Source organism: Phodopus roborovskii, unplaced genomic scaffold (genome assembly GCF_943737965.1).
Source record: "Phodopus roborovskii unplaced genomic scaffold, PHOROB, whole genome shotgun sequence".
NCBI lineage: Eukaryota > Metazoa > Chordata > Mammalia > Rodentia > Cricetidae > Phodopus > Phodopus roborovskii.
The window spans coordinates 21,427,328-21,446,005 of NW_026126459.1; the positions used below are offsets into that span (position 1 = coordinate 21,427,328).

The 18,678-nt window shown below is 38.7% G+C and overlaps 1 protein-coding gene across 4 annotated transcripts in view; it reads right to left on the reverse strand.

The window, feature by feature from the left end:
- Positions 1 to 267: 267 nt before the first annotated feature.
- The window catches only part of Senp1 (SUMO specific peptidase 1), a 46,620-nt gene continuing 28,209 nt past the window's right edge, over positions 268 to 18,678 (reverse strand). For 3 of the 4 annotated variants that reach the window (XM_051189788.1, XM_051189789.1, XM_051189787.1), the window contains 8 exons: positions 18,373 to 18,457; positions 17,772 to 17,927; positions 15,993 to 16,124; positions 5,702 to 5,905; positions 4,726 to 4,805; positions 3,505 to 3,589; positions 2,977 to 3,072; positions 269 to 1,415 (listed from right to left, as the gene is read on the reverse strand). In XM_051189788.1, the coding sequence (XP_051045745.1) occupies positions 1,353 to 1,415; positions 2,977 to 3,072; positions 3,505 to 3,589; positions 4,726 to 4,805; positions 5,702 to 5,905; positions 15,993 to 16,124; positions 17,772 to 17,927; positions 18,373 to 18,457 (901 nt within the window). In that variant the 3' untranslated portion in view covers positions 269 to 1,352. Of the gene's footprint in view, positions 1,416 to 2,976; positions 3,073 to 3,504; positions 3,590 to 4,725; positions 4,806 to 5,701; positions 5,906 to 15,992; positions 16,125 to 17,771; positions 17,928 to 18,372; positions 18,458 to 18,678 lie in introns of all 4 variants that reach the window. The other variant, XM_051189786.1, reaches the window with a different exon arrangement.

Below are 18,678 nucleotides of genomic sequence, written 5' to 3' on the forward strand. Positions count from 1 at the left end.
GGAAAGGATGGGCATGAGGGGAGAGGAGAAGAAATTTTATATAAAACTACCTATTACAATACAGAAAAAGTATAAAATGTTCCCTTCTGGAACCTAAGTACAAAATGACACTGGCATTGGATCATCTCACCATCTAAACCTTAGGAGCTCTCAGAGGGTGGGAGAGATGCTACAAAGAACAAAAGGAATAGCAGTTTGAAAATCTCAGGCTTATCAATCTAAACTCTACCCCTCCCACCCACCCCCTTTTTTAAGCTGAAAATGCTGTTTACCTTGATAACCCTTACTCCTAAGCCAAAATTTATCCAGGCCTCAAAATATTCTTAGGAAGTCTACAAACACTTGATATGTAGCAGTTGTTGGGATCACTGTGTACTGTAATTTGAAAAATGAAAATAAACCTACAGACTAAATGGTGAACACATTCAGTCTTTTCTTTTCTTTTAAAAGCATATCCCTGTGAAATATATATTTCACACGTGTGTGTATAAATGAATGTATACACACATATAGATAGGTATTTATGTATATAAAATTCTCTGTGGTTAGAAACATATTTAAACTAACTAGCCACAGACCACCTAGACCTGTATTCATCCACCTCTGGTACCTGATGCTGAAGACCAAGGCTCTGTTGCTGCACTCAGCACATCTGGGTGGGTCCTCCCCACAGCACATGCGCTAGCACAAGCAAACCCCTGCTTGTAAGGGAAGGCCTGCTTTCGACTTTAGGGTCTGCCAGGGTATGTGCACTGTGCTCACAATGGGATGACACTGCCAGTGATAAAACAGCTTTGAGGAGAAGCAGTTGGGTTTCACATCAGGGCATATAAATAGGAAGGGTACTGGAGGCGGGGAGTTAAGCTCGTGCCTCAAAGTCCAGTCTACAGTCCCATTCCTAACTCTGCATCTTGGGAATCATATGTGTGTCTACATGCTGGTGTTTTTAGTCTATCTGCTGTCCATGCCCTTTCCTACTTCTTGGTAAGGCCTAGCAACAAGAGTTTATAAGAAGCCAAGATTCTTTCCAAGTTTTCCTTGGGCTCTTAATTAGGGACTCAGTGAGGCTGGAGCCCTTTGGAAACAAGACGGCAGAGCTGAGGTGAAACGCAGTCTCTCTCCAGCCTAGGGATGTCCCTCACCCCTTTCACAGCACCAAAGTTTCTTTGCAAAAATAGTATCTGAGATACAAAAGGAAAGGCAGATGTGCTTGTGAGTGCGTCTCGCCTGGGCTGCTCCAGGATCAAGGGTGGCACACCAACAGGGTAAGGGGCAGCTGTCCCAAGGTCTCTGGCTGTAGATGGCAAAGGGCTGGTCCCCCACACTGTCATGTCTGCTCTCTGAGACAGTCTTCACAAGAGCTTCCGGTGGAGGATCTCCCAGACCATTCGCTTCCGGAAATATGGCATGTGTTGCTGCAGGGACACAGACACACTCTTAATCTTCACTTTTGTAGGGACTGTACTCCTTTCTGCATACCCCCTTTCTCATAAGGTTTTCAACCAACAGACTCAGTGACATTACTGCTCATTCGTGGTTATGTGTAGCCTTTTCTTCTCATTGTTCCTTTCTACCACCATTTTCACTCTGCAGCCTTAAGGAGTTACAGTGGGCATCATCTGGAGTCTTCAGGCTATGCCCAAATGACTCCAAGAACTCTGAGAACGGCACCTATCAAGTCTTTTATGGTGATGTCTTAAGAGAGCATGAGACTAAGGCCTGAAAATGAGAAGGGCTATCTTAGAGTAGAACTAAGAGCACTCCAACCATTACCTCAGTTTGGTCTAGATCTCATTGTCTCAGTTTTTACTTTTGTTTTGTTTGAGACAGGCTCTCACTATGTATCCCTGGCTGACCTGGAACTCTATATTGACCAGGGTGTCATCTGAGAGATTAGGCTCCTTCTGCCTCCAAATGCTGGAATTAAAGGCATGTGCTAACATGCCCAGTTTTCCCAAGTTTTTTTTTTTTTTTTAAAACTCTGGTCTGTGACCTATATAAGCACTTGAATATGTATCTGAATATGGGCATTGTGAAAAATCTGAGAGCAGTAAAGGGTTTCAGTACACACCATGTGCAAAAATGAATTCAGGCTCAAATGTACAGTGAGTCCTAGGTGCTTTTGGCAGAGCTCCCTGTGTTGCATGACATCATTACTGCTCTGACTCTGATTATATAACACACGAGACTCATCCTGGGGACTCACATGGTAAAGACACAACTCCCATCAGCTTGTCTTCAGACATCCACATGTGTGTTGCTCCCTTCCCCCCCAAAATTAAAAAAAGGAACATTTTTTTTAAATTGTTGTTTGACTTTGAACTTCAGCCATTTGGTATTATTTCTGTGCAGCAGCATTCTCAGCATTGCTGCTAATAAAGCCAAGCTATAAAATCAGCTCTAAAAAAATGAAGATGTGCAAAGATTCGGCCAACTTCAATTCTTTATGTAAAAACAAGGACTTCCATTTCATTTATGTGCAAAGTCACTTTAGTTTTTAATCAACTGTAAAAGTATATGTGTATTAGAGAACTGTTTTAAAACAAACTCTTTGATTTATTATCAGTATATGTTTCATTTATCTATTTAATATATCTATATATCTAGGGTTGTGCAAAAACTTGGGTGAAAACAAATTGTAAGCTCATACTTCTTTTTAAAGATTTATATATTTTTGTCTGTATGAATGTTCTCCTTCGTGTTTCTTGTAAGATTATTGGTAGGTGGAGGAGATGGACAGAGAATAGAGAATAAAGCTTTTTTTTTTTTTTAAACTAAAACTCACTCACTATTATATGTGACATGTGGTAACCCAAGATGTGAACTGTCACTGTCTTCTCTGGTGCAGGGTTACAGACAGTGATCAGTGTTATAAGATACAATCTGAAGCATGCAGAGGTATGGCAGAGGCTACAAAACAGCTATGTATAGCTTGGGTATCAGGAGCCTAGGCTCCATCCTGAAGGCCCACCTCACCTGTGTGAAGTTGATTGGTCTGTCTTTGGTAATACAGTCAGCATATTTGCAAGCAAACATCCCACAGTCACTTCCATTCATCTGCTGTGGAATTTCCTAAAAGAACAAAAACATACTATTTTTTGCAAGCTTCTTTATAAATTTTACACCATTTCCCTGAATTTTGAACATATGACCTTGGGTCTCCTCTTTAAGACAATAAAGAAAAGTTTAAGAGTGAGATTTTTTTTTTTCTTAAAAAAAAAAAAAAATGTAGTATTTTAGTCTCACCTTTCTGTTTTACTTCCTAGCAATCACATGAGGGAACTATCTCAGATTTTCATGGTACCTAAGGGTATAATAACTGGTCCTTCCACTAAGCATCAAATAGTCAAGTATTTCTCACGGGAGTAAGAAACTCAGCAAAACAGCCTTTAGGAAACAGTTTACATGAAGCTAGACAGTCCCTGGGAATCAAACAGCAGATAAAACCTCCTCCCCACATGCCCTATTTTTAAATGATTTATACGAGATCAACAAGAAATGTACCTGGCTTTTCTTGCTGAAGAGCTGCCAGCCATTGGTGTCAAACTCTTTCCTTTTCTTGTCAATACTTTCTTGCTTTAGGTATTGCCTAAGGCATCAGAAGAGAATGAGATGAGCTGTGTGGAGCTCTGATGGCAGCTGCCATCCACAGAATGGGGCTGGCAATCCTTGGTAGCCAACCTTGAAACTCCCACCAGCAGCCCACTCTGCAAACCCATGAAGCCCAGGAACTCTGCTTCTGATTTCAAGATAGTAACAGTCTTCTTCCAAAGTTCTTCATTCTACTCATCTTTCTAAGGAACAACTTTCAAATACTTCTCTTGGTTTGTATGGTCCTTTTAGAGTCTTCAATCTAATGGATAATTTATTATTAAATTATATAAATTATTAAAAATGTCTCTGGCAGTATCAGAGTACGTATCAGGTGTGTATGTATTGTAGTGTGATTATGTACAGTATGTGTATATGTATGGTGTGCACGTGGAGGCCGGAGTGATCAGGAGTCATCCTTGATCATTCCCCAACCTTATTCATTGAGACAGGGTCTCTCAATCAAATCCAAAGCTCACTGATACTACCAGTCTTGCTGGGAGTTCTGTTTTTCAAGGTCAGAGTTCAGATGAAGCCATGCCCACACATCATTGATGTGATTCCTGGAGATCCAAAGTATGGTCTTCATGTTTGTGTAGCAAGCCCTTTAAACTCTGAGCCTCTCCCTAGCCCAAGAGCATTCCTTTGAGGTATTAAATGCTCACTTTTCAGGAACTTACTGCCCCCTGGCCATATGCCAGGTGCATAGCAAAGAATAGGTATTTTAGAAAGAGAAACAAGTAGGGTACAAGAGACTTTTATTCTAATTTCCAAGTGAACCACTCACTCTAAGTATTAAGGCCCAAGCAAACCAAAGTCACCTCTGTGGGACTTGATTTTTTTCATGTAAAATTTCAGAAAGCTGAATTAAACGAGTTCTGTTGACGTAATCTCTACATATATAGTTACTTTATGTACTTAGTGTGTCCAGACAGCAATTGCCCTCACTAATACATAATGTAGTATTATAATGCTAAACTTTACTTGAATTTTAAAATATGCAGTTATAATGTTATAACTAGACATAATGGTGTCATCATTAGTCAATTTTCTGAAGGGATCAGACAGCTGAGTTTAACTGCTGGAAAGACAGAGGAAGCAACAACCTGTTGTCTGCCCTCAACTCGCACTTACAAGAGGATCCTGCAGGCTTCATTGTTTATTCCACCCATAGAATCATAGTAGGTGACATTCTTCTTTCTAAAGTCTATGACCTGGGGACAAAACAGAACAGTGAGGACACTGCTGTGAGAAGCTGGAGGATGTTTGTATTATAATGTCTTAGTAACAAGTTGATTATTTATATAGAGTGATGCTGAGGGCTCACCAATTGGTGGGCCTAGTAATTGGTCTGAAATATATTCTACAGCTCAGTTTTCCATGACCAACAACACATGATCAAAGAAGACTAGTTAACTATCTCAAGATCATTCCCACAGTTTAAGAAGATGACAAGATTCTGGGTTTGTCCTTAATCTTGGTATTTCCTTTCTTCACCTTCTCCCCCTTCGTTCTTCTCTTTCTACCTCCCCTCTTCCCATCCCACCCCCCAGACAGCTCTAGCTGTCCTGGACTCGCTCAGTAGACCAGGCTGGCCTGTCTCTGCCTCCTGAGTGCTGGGATTAAAGATGTGTGCCACCACCAATAGCCTATTATTTCTTTTTTTGATTGATATTTTTAAAATGCAATTCCAAACAGAATGTGCAATAACTTTTATTAACATTAACATATTCATGCTCCCAGAGTCTCTCTCTCTCTTACACACACACACACACACACACACACACACAACAACAACAACAAAAAACCACACAAAGAAGGTTGAGGCTAGGCAGGAAGCAGTGGCCAGAGTTGGAGCTGGCAGCATTACAAACATGCTTTCCCCTTGTCTTATGCTGAGGCCAGTAGCTGGCCTACAGCTGCCAAGTCTAAGCATCTCCTACTCTGATAGGAAGGAAATTCACTCATTTACCTGACTCTTAGCCAAGTTATCCCTACCTATTAAATCCTACTTTCTCCTATAATCAAGCAAAGATGTAGAAGTCATAACTCTCTATGTTGTCTTTGTGGGTTTATTTTTCATGTCATCAAAAATAAAGGAGTTACTCACAGCAAGACACCAGTGCACACCCAAGTGAATGGGCACCAGAAGAATGTCAACAGAAAACACATCCACTTTCTTTGTCCAACGTTTCACTGCCTGATAACCAGCTGTTTTTAACTTAGTGAAGAAAAAGGTATTAAATGCATGTACACTCGGAAATCCCTTCTCTTTACTGCGTTCCATTAGCATATTCATGTAGAAATTGATGATCTGCAGGAAAACATTATACATAAGAATAGTCAAAACAGTGGCATGACAGGGAAAGAGTAGCTGTTACACTGAATAACAATATGCCATTAACGTATGCTTGTGTATTATGTTTTGAAACCCAAACAAATCAAAAATGCTTCAGACAGATTTAAAATATACAGTTTTTACTTAAAATGAGATTTTATCAACCATACTTCTGAAAGTATCAAATAACTAGGCAGACGTGTAGAAAACTGAGAGTAAGGAGGAAGGTAAAGCTGCAGAGAAAAGGAAAGATGAAGTGCGCTGATAGGCACTGTACTACTTTTGTGCTGAGCAGGTGGACCCTGAGCTCAGTTCTTTCCCCTGGCTCTCTCCCTCCCCTCCACTTTCCCTTTCTTTCTCACTCCCTCTGTTGAGACAGGGTCTCATTCTGTAGCAGCAGACTGGCCTGAACTCTTTATACAGCCCAAGCTAGCCTTGAACTTGTGGAACATCTCCTGTTTGAGACTTGAGTGTCGGTTTTAAAGACTTCGAAGGTGACATGATCTTGTATGAAGAGAAAATCTGGTTCCACATCCAAAGCTGTATCATTCATACTGCAGTGGTTCACTGCTTAGGTTCCAAGCAGATTTAAGCAATCAGAAAGCCAGGAAACAAACTAGGAAAACACCTGCAATAGCACAGCAACTTCACTTATGTAAAGTCCTAACCACCAAGTCTCAATCATGAAGAATCTAGATGCTTAGCTTTCTCATTTCTTGACTGCATTACTCCTTCAATAGCAAGCCTGAGTAGGGCAAAGTAAAATGCTTGATAGAAGAGACACATGATTCTTTCTGTCAAAGCAATGTCTTTTCTAACAGTAACTATGCTGTCTGTGGTTCCTTTAGGTCCAGAACTCCCTGGTACTAAATCTTAAAAGTTACTGGGCCAAAAATTACAGCATACTTACTTTATGTGGCTAGCTAAGGCCAGGCCAGTGTCTGTCAACTGAAAGGAATGAATGGGCCAAATGAGCCACAGCTTGGAACTATGACTATGAAAACAGGCACATTTTTCAGAATGTTTTTTGAGGAACGGGAAAATGCCCCTGTCCTTTGACAAATATTTACACACCAAGATGCCAGAGCAGTGAGCCACTGTCCAAAGCAGGGAACACTGCCAGGAACAGAGCTGAGCATGGTCTAGACCAGAGAAAGGGCCTATAGATACAGATGCAGAGGCGGTTTCAGGGAAACTGCATTAAAGGCTCTAAGGTGTGGGGGGGCCAGGACAGAACACACTGTTCTGTCTGAGCTCTGATCACTGTACATTAGACCCTGAAGAAGCAGAGGACTTAGGTTGTGGGTAATTCTATGTCCTGACGCTAACTGGTTCTTAGTTGTTTTAAATAATGAAAAGGAATCAAGGTACAATCAGATGGTATGTTTTCAAATCTATGTATTTAGTTTAACTGCCAGAAAGTAATGGTCCTAAATGATGTATATAGGTATACCTGCCCAATAAGCACAGTTTCCTTGATAGTAAACTACAGCCTCCACTGAGAGAAAATTAACCAGAATGGATAAACTTCTCAGCGAACTGGGTAGAATCTACCTTGTCTACTATGTTATTCATATGAGGTACATATTAAAATATTATAAATATACATTGTAGTTATATATTTACTGTACCCAAAGCTACAGTATACAGGCAGATAACCAGTCACTGAGAGACAAACCTTTTTGCAGGGGCTGGCAGATTACACACTCTATCAGGCGATATGGACTACAGAGAAAGGTGAAAGAACAAGGACAGTCAAGCTCACAAGGACACACAGGCATCTCTTTGCCAGTTATTAGCCAGAGTTATTACTTCTGCAATCATTAGCATCAAGTTTAAAAAGAAAGCGGGGCTTGACATGTTATATATAAGTATCCTATTTTTCAGAAGGAAAAAGTTCTAAAAACTAAACATGTTTTAAAATAGTTAGGCTTTTCCTTGCTCCTTGAAAGAGCCAACTATAAAGCTAATTGACAAGAGCAGAGAACCCTTTCCTCATTGCTTGTGTCTCAACATCATCCAGTTTTTTTAAATTTTTATTTTAATGGGGAGGAAAATAGCTTCTTCCTGTTAGCCAATAGTTAATTAGCTCTATAGAATGACCTGGGTTCCTTTCCACATTCTCTATATTCCAGCAGAGGGAGTTTGGTGGCCTCAACATTTCCTCCCATTAGCTGAGAATTTGCAATCTGATATCTAGGCTGAGTTTAGATACAAGTTTCTCTCCTCAAGTGAAAAAAAATTGCCATAGTTCAGCCAAGATACAATCATACTCAAAATAACACACACAAAGAATCCTACAAGTCATCCCACAGAGGAGGGCTAAGGATGAAGGGAAAAGAAATGAGAAGGGATCATAGTGTTCAAGATGAAAGAGAAGCAGCAATACCACCACGTTTGCCTGTGTTTCATAAAAACAAAAGTCCCTCCCTTCTTCACTTGAAGAACTGTGCATGACACACAAGAGCCTATTAGTCCAGCAGGTCTTAAATCCCCTTTGAAAAAAGGGGCGAAAGTACACCAGTTTTGTGTCTTACTGTTTGTCTTGACATTAGAGCACATCTGAAAACTACTTGCCACCCTTTCTGGTGCACACTTGTCTGCTGGCGCCTAAGGGACCGTCTCCCCACTGTCTGAAGAGACTTGGTTGGGAATGTCTGCCTTTCTGTGCAGCCTTGTTTGATGATAGGAAAACTGTTTACAATGTCTTTGTTCCTTTTATATTCTGTTTGATGAGTTGCCAGCCTAACACCAAAAGAAGCTTCTCTTTAAAGGAAAATTCTACAGTCTTTCCTTTTTGAAAGGAAACACTATATGAGTGTTTTGCCTGAATATATGTCTATGTACCACTTGTATGTGGATCCCCTGGAATTACAGTTAGAGATGGTTGTCAATTGGGGACTGGGAAGTGAATTTGGGTCTTCTGCAAGAGCTTCCCACTGAGAAAAATCCTAGTGTGTTTTCAAATGAAGCCTCTGCAAAGATAAGCATTTTTCCCCTCTGCATGTTGACAGGATGACATGAAAGATCACTGGTATTTGTATCTTTTTTTTTTTCTTGCTCAACAAACTAGACAAATCTAGAAGTAAAATATTGGCTAGCAGTAAGTCATGATGTTTAACTCTTCCACAGTTACTCTGAACCCCATCACTTGGCTTAGAAAGAAATGGGCACAATAATACTCCTGAGCAGACACGGAGACAAAAAGGTAACAAAATAGCTGCACTTGATTATTAATAGTTCAGAGACCATCTAGTCAAGATCTGTAGTAATATAGAAAATACAGCTTCCCTACTGTATATGATTTTGTCTCCTCATGTGTACATTCAAGAACAAATGATCAGAATTACTGCTAAAGTTTTAAAGGACAGGCAGGCAACACCTACATTTATGGAGAGTAAAAAGGACATGCAGGCAACACCTACATTTATGGAGAATTACTACTTTCCAAATGACCATGCATAAGATCTTGCTTTATCAAGGTGGTTTGGGGAACATTCCAGAGGTCAGCCCTTAAGAATGGGGAAGAAGATGTGTGCAATCCTAGAAACAATAGTTACTCTGGTGGCTTCATTCTCATGGATGCATCACTTCTGGCAGATCTATCATATTATATTCAATTATCTAATTATCTTCATCCTTAGTTTTTTCTCATTTTTACATAGGTTATTTCTTCCCTATAAAAAACCTTATTCTCAGGGTTGTTTTGTGGACTGTTTCCTCTTTACTGAGCATTACTAGGCTTTACCTATTTCCAGGAGAGAATTATCAACTCTGACCCCTGTCCCCTGCCCCTTCTATTATGTGTATGTGTGTGCATGAGCACGCTGAGGCTAAAACCCAGGGCCTTGTGCACGGTAGGCAGGAGCTCTACCACTGAGTAAATATTATGCCCACACTTTGACTAAATAGTGTGTTCTAAAAGTTAGAATTCTTGGCTAAAAAGCATGAGCTCCAGCTCTAGATCTCAATTTTGTCATAAAAATCCATTGCTGGGTGGTGGTGGCACACACCTTTAATCCCAGCATTCGGGAGGTAGAGGCAGGTGAATCTCTGTGAGTTTGAGACCAGCCTGATCTACAGAGCTGTGTAACAGCTTTTGTGCTTTCCCACAACCAATCAAATAGAAATACCATCACTCTATATAAGGCCATTGCAATGTTGAAAAGCTGAAAGGCATCTATCTTCAAAGATGAGGCTTACAAATGACAGCCCACTTGGTTAGCTATGGCCTCAGTGTACTTATAGTCTGCTTTATAGACTCCCCTTGGTTTCTCCCTCATCTCACATTTGAGAATTTCCCCATGACCTTTCCTTCCCAGATGAAGTTACAAATACCACATTCTAATATTTCAATATTATTTTACTTTGAAAACAGCCAATAATAATTAGTATGAGTTTACAAAGAAAACTCCTGTCCCCCAAAGGGACAGATATATCTTCTTGCTAGTTTCCAGTTTGCCCACGTAAATTAGTTGCTAGCAATGACTTGGAAACTAGGCTCTTGGAGAACAAATGAAAGTAAGAAATGTGCCAGGCATGCTGCTTCTTCACACCACACCAAGTCCCTGCCTGTTCCATCAGCTACCAAGGGAGAGAGGAGGGCTGGAACCTGTGGAGCAAGTACAGCTTTGTCTCCTCCTCTCAGTGTTGCTTTACATGTTTTGAGTGTTATTAAAATGTATATGCATTTAGGTTTTCTTAATGAACTGACGTCTATTACTGTGAAATTACAAGTGCTGCCATCAGTCCTCACTCTAAAATAAACTTTGTACTTTAATAGTCACTTTTATTTCCTTACATTCAGAATAGGAGCTTGCATGGTTGGTGTGTAGATCACTACAGAGCACATGGCTAACACACAGGTCCTGGGTTCCATTCCTAGGAGTGCGGGGATGCTTCTATAGACAATCTCTACTGAAAACGAATGCTTTTTTATTTTTTTTTCACTCATACTTGTTCAATATGACAGCAACTAACCAAGGCTAATTTCTTGAGTTATGACTATTACAAACTTAGATGTAAAATTTACATCTAAGGAAGTAAAATGACATTAATATTTTAATATGGACTATGAACCAAAAATGACATATTTTGGATATAACTGGGTTAAATAAAACATTTCTTTTATTTAGTTCTTCTTCTTTTCTTTTATCTAATGCTAGAGGTCACAGCCAGGGCCTCACGCAAAGCAAGTATTCTATCAACTGAACCACATCCCAACCACTCTTCTAAAAATGGTACTACTTTTCCATAGAAAGTAAGGCACATGACTCACAGTGTATTTCTATGAGACAGGGATGGTCTAGATCATTTTCATTTGATGCTGATATGGCTGAGTTAAATCCACTACCACACTCATTTTTATGTCTGTAGCATTTCTTCTTCATCTTTTCCCCTTCTTTTGGATTTTTTAATTGCAGTTTAGCTGTGCTATTACTTATAACTATACTTTTGCTTTTGTTTTTCAGTCATTACTCTAGGATTTGAATTATGTAGGTTTTTAATGTTATCAATCTATGTTTATAACATTACACTACCACATACAGAAGGAAGAGACTCTGACAGTAGTTAGCATGAACTTCTGTTTTGTTTTCTCCTTAATGCTATGCTTATCAAACATCTATTTCTTACATAAGTCCCATTAAAACAATACTTTGTTTAGTTCTGCTTTAGTGAACGTTCTTTTAGAGATGAGAACATCCCTAATCCCTTCATTCCTTTGCAGACTGATTGTCACTTGATGTCCTTGTTCCTGAAGAACATGTAGCGTTTCTTTAACACCTGTCGGCTGGCAGCTTATGTAAGAAAGCAGAGCTTTCAGCTGGCTAGACAGCTCCTTAAGTAAAGGTGCTCGCTGCCAAACCTGACAACCTGGGCTAAATCCCTGGAACCCACAAGGTAGAAGGACAGAACCAATTCCCACCAGTTGTCCTCTGATTTCAAATACACTCTAGTTTGTGCACATGTGCAAACATTACAAGGAATAAATAGTAAAACGGCAAAGCTTACTTTGAAACCAATGCTATTGGTTATAGCATTCATGATAATTTACTCTTCAGTATTTAAAATATTTTCTGGCTTGTATGGCTTCTAACAAACTATTCCTTGTCCTCTGCACTAACATGTCTCTTTCTTTCTTGCTGCACTTAATATTTCCTCTTTTAATACTGGCTTTTGGCTAAAATTATAAATTTTAGTATGACATTTCCTCTACTTTGGATATGTTAAATTTCATAAATGATGTCAGTCCCTAGGCTTCAAGTATAGGACACCTTCCATCACTAGTTTCTTTTTTTTCCTTCTTTTTTCTAATTAAAAAAATTTTTTTTTAAAAAAAAAAAAACCATCACTAGTTTCTTAAACAGTTTTTTAGACATTGCTAATGCTTCCACCTTCCATTCTAGGATTCCAATTGCAAACCCAGGCTTCTTGATAACATCCCAGAATGCACAGATAGTCTTGCCAAACTTTTTTCCATATTTCAACTTGGGTATCTCCACAACCACATTTTTATAAACTATAGAACATTTCCTCTTTATTTCACTTCTCTCAGGGACCACTGCTGTACTACTTTCATGGAATGTAGGAAACTTTTTTTTTCTTTTTTAGTAAGTTGAAAGGGTAAATCTTTCCCCTTTTACAAAACCCCGAGCAGAAGCAAAAGTTTTATCTCTGTACAAAAACCTAAACTATTTCCATGCATTTCTAAATTTATTTAATGATCTATAAAACAATGCTCAAGGGGCTGGAGAGTTGGCTCAGTAATTAAGAGCACTGGCTGCTTTTCCAGACGAACCGGGTTTAATTCTCAGCACTCACAAAATGGCTAACTCCAGCCTCAGGGAATCTAGAACCCTCCTCTGGTCTCTGTGAGTACTATACACATATTGGGCACAAACATCTATAAAGGCAAAACACCAATACACATAAAATAACAAGATAAAATAAAATAAAAATTATCTTACAATTCAAAAAACAAAACCAAACAATGCTCATGTTTTCAAAGAAGTAAAAGCATCTAGTCTAAAATAGTTCTCTTATCAGAATGACTAACACAGAATCTTAAAGTTGAATGATTTTAGAAGTCATGGAACTCAATCTCTAGGAATTAGTAATTGCTGGTACTGATATCCATTTGAAAATACTTGCTTCTTCATGCTTACTTCCCATCTACTTCTGCAGGTATGTTTTGTCTTTCCTCTTTTTAGACATTTTTAATGACTGATTTCCTGATCCAGTATAGGATTCTCATCTACATTATCAATTTTATCAATCTTTTATAGTGTCTGTTTTTTCTTTTTTTTACAGGGTAGTCAGTTCCCATAATCTATTTTTGAGTTTGGTTTTCTTATGTGGCAGTAAAAATCTCAAATTAGTTCTTTGAAACTGAACAGAATTTAAATAAAGTTCATTTATGAAAATAAAATTGATAATCTATTGAATAAACAGCCATGAAGGTTTACATTTTTCTTTTGTAAAAGAGAACAGTGGCCAGCCAGGAGTGGTAGTTCACGCCTTTATTTCTGTACTGTGGAAGCAAGGGCAGGTGGATCTCTGTGAGTTTAAGGCTAGTCTGGTCTACATAGTTCCAAAACAGTAAGGGCTATGTAGAGAGATTCTGTCTCAAAAAAGAAGGGAGACCAGGGAAAAGGAAGTATAATGGCTTTATACATATCCCAAATATAGGATACTTAGGTTTTATTTTTATTTTGGACATATGTGTACAATGGCAGACATGAGTGGAGGGTGAGAGGACAATTTGTGGGAGTTGTTCTCTCCTACGACATGCGTCTTGGGGATCAAATGCAGTCAGCAGCCCTGAAAGCGAACATCCTTATTTGCTTGGCCATCTTGCTGGCCTGGATTTTCTCTCCTTCCCTTCCTTCTTTTCTTTTGGAGAGCTGAGGATTTTATTTTCTTTAAAAACTAAATCTGATTCCTTTGTCAATGGTTAAGAATAATTTATGAGCTACCTTATTTTGCAGAGAATTTCAATATATCCTATAATACTGACAGGTCATACAAAACAAAAATGGTTATTAACAAGAGTATTTATTTGAGGGAAGAACTGAAAAATATGAACTACCTGCAAAAGACTGAATATTCATAAATGAAAAAAAAGTATCTTAAAATAAACATCAGAGGGGCTAGAGAGATGGCTCAGAGGTTAAGAGAGCAATGATTGCTCTTCTAGAGGTCCAGAGTTCAATTCCTAGCAACCACATGGTGGCTCATAGCCATCTATAATGAGGTCTGGTGCCCTCTTCTGGTATGAGGCAGACATGGGGGCAAAATGTTGTATACATAATAAATAAACAAATCTTTTAAAAAAAAATAAACATCAGAAGTTAAGTATACCTAATAGTTCATCAGAATGTTAGCTAGTTAAGCCTAAGAAATATACTTTAAAACTGGTGCTTCTTAAAATAATTCTTGTTATCATCTTGAAGATATGACTTTATACATACTTTAAAGTTAATTCTCTGAATTCAAAAGGAAAATATTTCTTCCACCATTATAGGAAGCCATGGTAGGGCTGTAGTAGAGGACATTGCAGGAAGCTGTGGTAGGGATACAGCAGAGGACTTTACAGGACGGTGTGGTAGGGACACAGCAGAGGACTTTACAGGACGGTGTGGTAGGGAAACAGATTCTAAATCGCGTAATTTCCATTAACTTTGCAATCTCAAAGTCCAGCCTCTCATGGGCTGGGGAATGGAAACCATGCCCTGATGAAGGTTGCCTCTGTAAGGAATCTCTCTAACTGCACAGTGAAAGGCAAGAACTGTGCTTATACCCTACTCACCGCTGCCCCCTAGGTTTTGCATAATTTATAACAAACAGGCGATAGTCCTTTTGGAATAAGTCACTTTCTTCTCCAGCAGTGGCAAGAAAAGAAAAATGGCAAATGATTATAGATCAAAAACAATTTATAAGAGAACACTTGATTATTATTGACTAGTTTTCCTTGTTAATTTGGTGAGCTCTTATCTACTATAATTTAATTCAGTGTTCTATTACCTGGGAGCCAAAAAGATGTGAGTGAGGTTTCTAACATCAAATCACATGTTCCTTACCACTGCTAGTCAAAAAACAGTACTCAAGGAATGGTAAGTCTCTGAAATTGTTATCTTATAAATTAACTACTGCCACAGACAATGGACTATGTCAGTTGGTTCCAAGGAAATCAACGTCTTGAGCATGATGTATGGTTTTAAGTTCTACACATCTAATCCCTAACAGATCCAATTCAAGACCCTGAGGCAGCGACCTACAATGAATACCACTGCTTGGGTTGAGCCCCACTCTGCTATTTACTATAAGATCCATGACCCTGGGAGTTTCTTAATCTTCCTGTGCTTTGTCTTTTACATGTTCAATCTGTCATATGTACACAATAATAATAAATAAAAAATAGCAATAAATCCTTCTAAAATGTAATATGTTTTTAAAGGTTTAGGATGAAGACATGTCAATTTAAAGATCATGCCATAATTAATATAATTAATTGAAATTGGGAGGTGAAGTCATTCCCCTCTTGTTACATATTGACTACACTAAAAATAATTTATTTTTTCAATATCAGCTTTAAAAACATCATGAACAAATGAAGGCTACTTCGAAAAGCTTATCATGTATAATGTAAGTAACCTAATGCAAAGAGATGAGGCAAAGGAAGCAGACCTGGTTCCTTCCTAGAAATCCCAAAGTATTCCCTCATGCTACAATAAGGTCAAACATGAAATATTTGCTCAGAAATACAAACTGCAGCGCAGATGCCTTAGGCAGAGTGAGACTCCCCTGTGTGAGTGCCCTTCCCTTTGGTACCCACAAAAGCAGATGAAGCCAGAGACGCTCAGTCTCTAAAGCACACAGAAGCAGCATGGAGCTTGTTAGAGGCCCCTCTTCCCTGTATCTCATTTGCTCTTATGGAGAAGCTGTGAGAGGGGTTCAGATGCAGGTCATCCAGGAACCACATTTGCAGAAACACTGAGATAATGCCTTTAGTCTTCACTTAATATTTACCTACTATCTGCATATAAAGTAAGTGTAACATTACCTCATCATTGAGCCAATTTAGATGGTTTAGAGTTTGAATATCTTTTCGTGTAATAGTCAATCGGAACGCTTCACTGAGGACTTCATCTTGGTTACCAGTACGAAATACATTCTTTATTTCTTTCTCCATTTCCTAAAACAAAAATCAAACACAATGGTTTGGCTTCCTACTAGACCCTAGACTGTATTTATCATAGTCAACTACCTATGAGTTTATTGTCATCAGTTTGTGTCTATCTAACATTTTCTTCCTGGTTATTCTGCCCACCCTCCTAGTCCACTCCTTTCTTTTTCACACAACGTTCAGAACCTTGTTTCCTTCAGTTCTTGAAGGCTGAAATAACCTTTGCTCAACTCTCCCAAGTTCTTTAAAAGGCTTCTTTATGTTTTATATTTCTGGTTCAAATTGTTTCCCAAGAAACGGAAGCTTTCACAAAAGGCACCACAGGGTAAAGGCACCATGGGTTTAGTTGGATGTCCTTTCCACAGACAATATTTTTACTTTAAAGATAAAATAGGGAACTTAGTACACTATAAGAAGCATATGATGGTCACTAGTTACATGCAGTTCTTTTCATATTAATGGTGCTGGCAATCAAATCTAGGACATAGGGCCTTGCACATGTGAAGCAAACACTCCACCACGAAGGTGCATAATGTTTTGGAAGAGGTGTGAATTAAGGAACACATTTTAAAAATACACATAGACTTCTAAGTATCTTCTAAAATGTTTACAATGATTATTGCTTAAAAAGAAATATTACAAAAACAATGTGTGAAAATGTCATAATGAAACCCATTTCTTTGTAGGCTAATTAAAAAAAAAAAAAAAAAAAAAAAAAGACAAAAACGCAAAAAGAAATAGTACTTCTCAGCTTACAATGTGCTATCAATGATTTCCTATGTGAGCCTGAGGAGAAGCCAGCATATACAAAGTCATGGGCTCAATTCCCATGACTGCAATCAAAACACAACAAAATCTCCTGAGTCATACCCAGTAACAAAAGTTATTTTTTGAAATATAAAATATAAATGTATTATATACTTTTTCATTGAAGCTGCTAAAACCCATCCATAACCATCTTTATTTATTTGTTTGTTTGTTTGTTTGTTTTTTGAGATAGGGTTTCTCTGTATTTCTTTGGAACCTGTCCTGGAACTTGCTCTGTAGACCAGGTTGGCCTGGAACTCACAGAGATCCTCTTGCCTATCCCTCCCGAGTGCTGGGATTAAAGGCATATGCCACCAACACCTGACTCCATCTTAATAATTTTTAAATACCTTTAAAAGTAAACATTGATGCATAATACAAACAAAAGTATAGTTATACAAATACAACTTAAATGTACTAATCAGGGTACTCTATTGAATTGTTTAGAACTGCCCAATGCATCCTTTCTAAACAAAAGCAATTGTAGATTTTTTTTTTTTTCAAGACAGGATTTAACTATGTAACTCTGGCTGGTCTGGACATCTATGTAGACCAGGCTGGCCTCAAATGCAGAAATCCACTTGCCTCTGCCTCTGGTATGCTGAGATTAAAGGCATGTGCCAGATCTACTGTAGAAATTTTCTTTCTTTTTAAAAAAATTTATTTTTTAATTTTTTGAGTTTTTGACATAGGCTTTCTCTGTGTAACAGCTCTGGTTGTTCAGGAACTTGCTTTGTAGAGCAGGCTGGTTTCAAACTCACAGAGATCCACCTGCCTCTGCCTCTTGAGTGCTAGAATTAGTGGCATGTGCCACTGCCACCCCGACAGAATTTTCAGTGTGTACTTTACCTCTGTAATTTCTGGAAATTCATCTTCATTATCAGTTAACTCATGACTTTTTTTCCCGGTTTCCTGGGCAACTGTGACAGGAATCTCCTTCTCAAGAGGTACCCGAAGGTGTAGCTCTATGGAATCAAGTACTGCATGTTCCTGTTCCTGCAATCTCTGGAGAGAGAACTTCAGCATAAGTGGGACAAAGACATCTACCATTTGACTTCAGTGAGATGAGTCAGTCTGGGACATAAGCCACTGACAATAAATGCTTAGCTACTACAGCTATCACTCAAGCACAGCTAACCTCCCCGGCAGTCCCTCTCTGGATGTGCTATTTATTTTATAATCTTTTAAAAAAAGATTTCACTTATTTTTGCTTTTTATGTGTGAGCGCTTTGCCTGTATGTATGCATGTGTTGTCAAGTGGGTGTCTGGTTTGTGAGTAGGCCAGAAGAAGGTGATGGATTCCCTGCAACTCAAGTTACCGATGGTTGTGAACTGCTTTGTGGGAGCTGGTGATGGAACCTGAGTTCCCTGTAAGAGCAGCCAGTGCTCTTGGCTGCTGAGCCATCTCTGAAGTTCTTACTTTACTCTTAACACACTTTTTGTTTCTTACCTGGTTTTGAAGCTGTAGTGCTAGGGCTTTCTGTTCTTCAATCTGGCGCAATCTTTCCCGGGCTCGAGAATCATAAACGCTAGTTCTAGAAAATGGAGAGCAGTAGAGTAAGACCAGCATCTAAACTTGACCAAGTCTCTGCTGTAGTTAACTGTAGGGAACCAGCAATAAATAGAGCTCACCCATGCAGACTCCACTCAGATCTCTACATTGACGTTTTAAGACACAGTAGAACAATGTGGTTATTTAAACTATTCTATGATGTTTACTGGAGTAATTTAAGTATAGTAGGTGTGACTTCTATGG